This window comes from Echinops telfairi, unplaced genomic scaffold (assembly GCF_000313985.2).
Source record: "Echinops telfairi isolate 266 unplaced genomic scaffold, ASM31398v2 ScPeMD7_443;HRSCAF=831, whole genome shotgun sequence".
Taxonomy (NCBI): Eukaryota; Metazoa; Chordata; class Mammalia; order Afrosoricida; family Tenrecidae; genus Echinops; species Echinops telfairi.
The window spans coordinates 58,427,803-58,434,251 of NW_022104341.1; the positions used below are offsets into that span (position 1 = coordinate 58,427,803).

General features: G+C 46.6%; 1 protein-coding gene across 14 annotated transcripts in view; it reads right to left on the reverse strand.

Annotated features, from left to right (window-relative positions):
* Positions 1–4,312, reverse strand: part of SGIP1 (SH3GL interacting endocytic adaptor 1) — a 265,833-nt gene extending 261,521 nt beyond the window's left edge. For 13 of the 14 annotated variants that reach the window (XM_045291799.1, XM_045291796.1, XM_045291791.1 and 10 more), the window contains exon 1: positions 3,517–3,793. In XM_045291799.1, coding sequence (XP_045147734.1) covers positions 3,517–3,526 — 10 coding nt within the window. In that variant the 5' untranslated portion in view covers positions 3,527–3,793. Of the gene's footprint in view, positions 1–3,516; positions 3,794–4,045 lie in introns of those variants that run through there. The other variant, XM_045291785.1, reaches the window with a different exon arrangement.
* Positions 4,313–6,449: the final 2,137 nt, after the last annotated feature.

Genomic DNA, 6,449 nt, shown 5'->3' on the forward strand with positions numbered 1-6,449 from the left:
CCAGTAAAGTTTCCCAGGCACTGCATCTGATGGAGCAGATTGCCAGCTGGTGAGGGGTCAAAAATACAAGCTTGGTGGCCAAATGAATTTGGGCTCCAATTTCCTTCCACCATTTTCCACATCAATATATATATTTTTTTATTTTTTATAATTTAGATAAAAAAGACAAAAGCACTGTAGGCACAATACCCTTATAGTAGGTTATTACGAATAGTAAATATAATTTATGAAATCATCCTGCACATTGAAAGTGAATACAATGAGCTTTCAAGCTACTCTTGTTAATTATAAAAATTCATCCTATCGGGCAAAGTCATTGGCATACAGAAATGTATCTTTCTAATATAGAACATTATAACTTTAATATGAAACTAAAAAGGCAAAGCACCTTTAGTTGGGCTCCCCAGGGACAAAGGAAAGTGCTCCTAAGACAGCCTCACAAATAAACATATGTACTAAGAAACTCTGACTCGATTTCACTTATGCTAGAAGTAGGAGTATACTGTAATGTCATTTTCAAATTTTAATACTAACGTATAAAAAAACAATAGCTGCCCTAACCACCTAGACTGCACTGCAAGCTTATCCAGTGCATTAAAACAACCACCACCCAAAACACATACTGCTCTTGATCTGATTCAGGCTCATAGCAACCCTATAGCAAGAAGTTCTCTCCTCTTTCTCCGTCACACTCATAAAACTCACACGGAAGATTCCGTGTCATAGAGTATTCTCCAAGAAAGACACAACTCAAACCAATCACTGCCCAACAAGAAAGAATTCAAGAATAAAGAAACCATGTCCCTTGAGATATTTTTAAAAGAAAAACATTAGAAGTGAACCATGGAGCCACAAACTACTGGTAATCTGTTTGCGGTCCCTGTAGAATTGCTTTATTGCATCCCTTAACATTAGAATATGCAGAGGCAAGAGCAGTCTTGATGTGTGACCAGGATTTCCACTAGTCACTGAATGGATGGAGGCTATAAGTGTGTTCCATGAAAAAAAGTGAGAGCCCAAAACTAAACTAGGAGCCATTCTGCTGAAGATTTGTCTACAATGGCTTGACACAGTGCTGACAAATAGGTTTGTAAAGTTGCTCTGGCCATGCCGTTTCTGAGTAGCAGATGACAACATGTTAGAAATACAGAAATCCATGCACACACATATGCCAATGTCTTCTCTCTGGCTTTAGAAATGTGTGAATGCATGTGAGTTTGTGTACATGCACTAGTGTTTACAGATATCACTGTATCTGATCTTTGGAGATATATTCTCAGAGTCCATTGATGTTTCTGTAAAAGCTGCAATGATAGGACTGGAAGGTGCCTTTGCAGTTATCATGATAGACTGAACAGTTTAGTTTCCTCCACAGATGAGCTAAATAGAAACAATCACAAGCGTTACACTATAGTTCAGATTAACAACAATTCCAGGGGTGAGACACTTGAAAGCAATAGCAGAACCATGAACCCATATTGCCCCAAAGACTAACAGCTTATGTAAGGTAAGAGTCTTGAAAAGTATTTAAATACCAGCAACAGTTAGAGCAACATATACATACCTATATATTTCATTTCTATGTTAAGCCAATAGAAAATCTGTCCGGTTTCCATAGTGTCCCCTCAAATTCCTACCAGGGCTAAGATAACATACTTCATTCGACACATTTGGCCAACCCAGAGCAATAGTGCCACTTCAGCTGCTACAGAAGTCTTTGTTACTGTTCTCATTTCAGGTTAGGCAGCTTAGATAAGCTTATCACTGGGCTTGGAACTGAGATTCTGGGATGGTACAATAGACCGCAGTACCGGGAAAATCATTAAAGAGCATCAGGAGATGTTACTACTTTCCAAGAAGAACTTGATATGTCTTCCATAGTTTGCAAGGCAAGGAGTCAAATGCCAGATCATCCACTTGCCCATGTAAGATTGAAAAATGAATCAAGATGTGTGCAGATGCATATTCAAGAAATGCTACATGAAATGTAGCTGGAGGAATATAATACTTCTAATCAAGGTTCTTTTTGTCTAAAAGGGGTATATTACATGATCTTTTAATTGATTAATTATGTAAAGCAGTAATACTCTTTTTGTTTGTCTCTCCTGTTCTCAAGGATTAAATCCATTTTGAATTAATGAAAATGATTTAATCTCAGAGCATTAATAACCTCAACTTATTAAGTCCTATATTTAAGGAACTAGGTTCAGAGTCCTTTGCAAAAAGACCAGGCCCCAAAGCGAAACGATTCCCAATTTCTCTTTTGAAGCTATTTCTAAAAGCTGTGGGCCATGACTCTAGAATTATTCACTCACCAAATCACAGGAACAATGTTTGACATGATGGCAGAGAGAGCAGAAAAGAATGCATTTCTGCAATTATAGGCTGTCTTGGTTTTGTGTTTTGGTAAAAACATTCTCCTCTTATTCCATTTTGGCCTATTTCTACGGAATGTTTAAAATCTGTAGGATAGACCTTGGTAGAAGAGGTGGCCTCTCTGCCATTTTCATGGCTGATTTGAGACCCATTATGCTTTTGATCCTGCATTGTGAGATCCAGTCTGGGGACAAATTTCTGCCTGTCATCTTAGGAAAGGCCAGGAGTTTTATACCATCCTGTAGTGTGAAAACAGAAAATCGAAGCCGACCAAGGCTGCTTGCTTCTTCCCTGATTAGCTTGCTGCCTTTTTTTTTAAAAAGGCAATCTTGCCTGTCACCATGCCAAGCTTGGGAAGGTATTTAAGTAGCATAAAATGTAGTTTAAAAAGCATCTCCCCAGGAAAAAAGTTCCTATTTACACTTCAAATTGAACAACGCAAAAAGGCAATCAGCAAGTAATCATGTAATGCCTGGCGAGGAACCACTGCAGGGGAAAACACTTAAGCACGGAATTCTTTCTTAACCTGATAACACCCTGAATCTGGAGCCAAGAGGCCCTGATTTTTTCCTTATATTGCTCATTCTGTTGCGCTGACATCCCCATAAAATTATAGCTTATGGACCAAATCCGCTGCGCCCCTCCTGCAACCATAAGACATATGCTGCAGAGATGATTTTTGAACATTATTTAAGGAGACCACTACAGAGGACAGCATGTATATAACTCTGATGGCCTCTCCTGTCTCGTGTCAATTTCAGGAACCAAGTTTCCATTGTAAATGTTTAATCAGTACAGTCCTAGGAGCCTGGCACAGAAAACCTTATCTTCTCTCCCAACTTCTTTGCTCCGCAAGCTCTTCCCTAGCTCGATCTCAGCTCCCTGCGAACACTTTCGGCTTTTCTCTCTCAAAGGTGCAGGCCCCTCTGTAGATGACTGAGCTAACTAAGCAAGGGCCCTGTGGTTTGATTCCATTAGTCTGCGCCCGTGGTCTACTGCAAGCAAACTGCAGCGTTTCTGCTGGCAAAATCCTGGCAGCCAGGTTGTAGACCAGCCCGCACACAGGCTGCACACATCCCTTCCTCCTGCTCGGCCCAAACCTTGCCTGAAGCCAGTCAACCACAGCAGAAAGCATCCTACCTTCCATCATGGTGGCAGAATTGCATTCCTTAATTTCCAAGGAGTCTGGAAAAACACGCGAGGATACGATTCCAGTTCCCAGTTAAGTCCGCGCAGCGCCGTGTCGGAGGGTCGGTTCTGTCAGCTGGTGGAGCCCAAGGAGACAAGTGTCAACCCCAAAGGCAGGCCATGGATGCTGCTGGTACCGCTTCACCTACAGGCTCCCAGGAAGATGCTGGGAGAGAGAGCCAGCCGGCCGAGCTGCACCGCCTGCGCTGCCTCGGCCAATCCCTTCAACTCTGGACCGCGTCACATGGTAGCCAGCCCGCATCTCCTGACACAATGCCCCCGGAGAGCACACGGAACCCATTGCCCGTCCCCATTCTCCGCCACCCCCAGGCCCTCCCGCGGGTCACCAGATGCACAGCCCCTTCCCCACCTGGTGACGCACTTCCCCCACCCTCCGCGCCTCCGGCCGCGGCTGGGGGCCTGGGACCGAGGATCGGGCGCCACCCCCTCAACGGGGGCTCTGGCTTAAAGGAGCACCTACGCGGCTCCGTGCGCAGGGGCTTTTTCTTTCTTTTTGCAAGGAAAACTTCGTAATAAAGCCGTGCCGCTTGAAATCTTGCCAGCACGCTTACGCTCCCATTTCCATCTTTTCCCTGAAGGAATTCCAAATGTCAGTCTCTCTCTCCCTCTCTCCACGCTCTCATTCAAGAGGGAGAACAAGCATCCAGCCGGCTGACGTCACATCATAAACAATGATCCCCCCAGGATGATGCAGGGGCAATTTCAGCCGGCTGCCGGCCCGAGAGCCGGGGGTGCGTCGCGCCCCACGGGCCGAGGGGCTGGGAACTGTCAGGAAAACAAAGACACAAAAGAACCCGCCGCGGGGGGTTCCGGGACCGAAGGGGCGAGGCCCTCGCTGGACCCCACGGCACGCAGCCGCGCGCCGGACCCGAGACCCGCCCCGGGCGCCGCGGATTCCGGGCTCCAGGCCGCCCCGGGCGCCGTGGGCGGCCCGGCTGCCGCAGGTGGGAGGCGGCGGCTGCTCGCCCGCAACTGCAGCGCGGCCGGCCGGAAACGCGCTCTCCCCAAGGGCGCGCTTCTCTGGACGGCCCCGGCCTCAGTACCCGCTCTCCAATCCCTGCGTTCACCCGGCGGACACCCAGAGGGAGGCGGCGGTGGCGGCTCCGAGCCCGGGGGTGGGCGGAGCCAGGGCGGGGCCATTTGCCCGGCCGGGTGGAGCCCGTGCAGCTGCCCTGCGGGAAGGTGACAGGACCAGGCTGCCTGGTAGGGAGCGTGTCGCCTGAGCCTTCTCCCCAGAATCCTGGAGCCTTTCAAGGCCCCAGACCCTGGCTCTGGTGCTTCTAGTCAACCCAGACGTTGAAGGAGGAAGGCAGGGGGAAGAGGGAGGAGGAGGAGGGAAAGGAAGGAAGGGAAAGTCCCAGCAAAGTGCCATTTCCCGCTCTATGACACAACAGGACGAGGAGAAAGTGTGGCCACTTCAGGACAACTGTGGGCCGCCAATGACCCTGTACTCGAATCGACGTGAGAAAGAAGACGTATTCCATGGCGGAGGTTGCGCCTCTCACACTACTACGAAACACGTATCATACACATATGCCTCCTGTTTAGATTGTTCACCCTCTGATATGATCGAGTTCTGATCAGGTATTGGAGGCCAAGAACGACCAAAACCCAAACACAACACAACTGCAAGTGGGCCAGAACGAACATGTTAATAATAACGGAAAACAAACACGAGCTAGGCCTGGGCAACGTCAGCGTTTTAAAAGGCCCATTGTGACCCCAAGGACAGGATCTCAGTGGGCTCTAAACGTTAACATGGAACTCTCCGGGGAGATATCAGTCCTTGTGCCTCTTCCCTTTATCCACGGAGCAATTGAACTGTGGAAGAGGGGACATTTTCTGAAGTGAAACCTGACTTGAATACATCTGACACTGCTCTGGAAACTGCAGGGGCATATCGCAAACAAGATTGATGTGTGTTGTTGGGTTTTTTTGTTGTTCTGTTTGTTTGTAATGGGCAAGCAGCTGGATGACTATTGGTGTCAGCCTGGGATCAAGTTTTGTTTTGGCCCCTTAAGGAGCTGGATGTCCCAGGGCAAGTTTTCTAATCTTTCCATGCCCCATAGTTTGCTTTGTCAAGAAATAGGGCTTATAATGCTATAAAATTCGCAGGTCTCTAAATAGCAGTAATGAATGACTTACTAGTTCCCAGCTGTATTGTAAATACTTTGCTAGTAGACCACTTAACATTATATTTGGAGCATAATATGCTTTCCATGTTAGCATCTTGTTATTGTATCTGTTTTACCACTGAAGGGCTGAAAGATGCATCCAAGAGTTTGCCGTCCACTGGGAGTGCCTCCACGCGCAATCAGAAGAACTAAGTCAAACATCAGCTGTATCCAGTGATGAACATGTTGGAAAGGATTGAGGCTCTGAAGAATAGTGGTCAGAACCAAGTGAGGTCCATTAGAGGAGGTCTTCTCAAAGAGGTGGAACTTCAGACTTCACGAAATATTGAGGTAGGTTTGGAATGACGATTCTAGATTAGAAAGCCCACTGCCATAAATTAATTCTGACACTGAAGACCTAAAGGGACAGAGAACTATTGCTTGGTGTTTCTGAGACTGTAAGCCTTTATTGGAGTAGACAGTCTCATCTTTCCCTCTAGATATGAAACGGGTTTCTAAATAAGAAAAGAGGCTCATGTAAATTTAGATGTGAGCACAAGCACTGATACGGGAGGCTTGGGGGCCACTGTCACCGTGGTCAAGAGCCAGATAAGCCAGATAATCCAGCTGTTTGCCTTCTCCCACCTATTTTTTTTCTTTTAAAAAAATTATTTTATTTGGGGCTCATACAACTGTTATCCCAATCCATACACACATCAATTGTGTAAAGCGCATTTGTACATCGTTTCT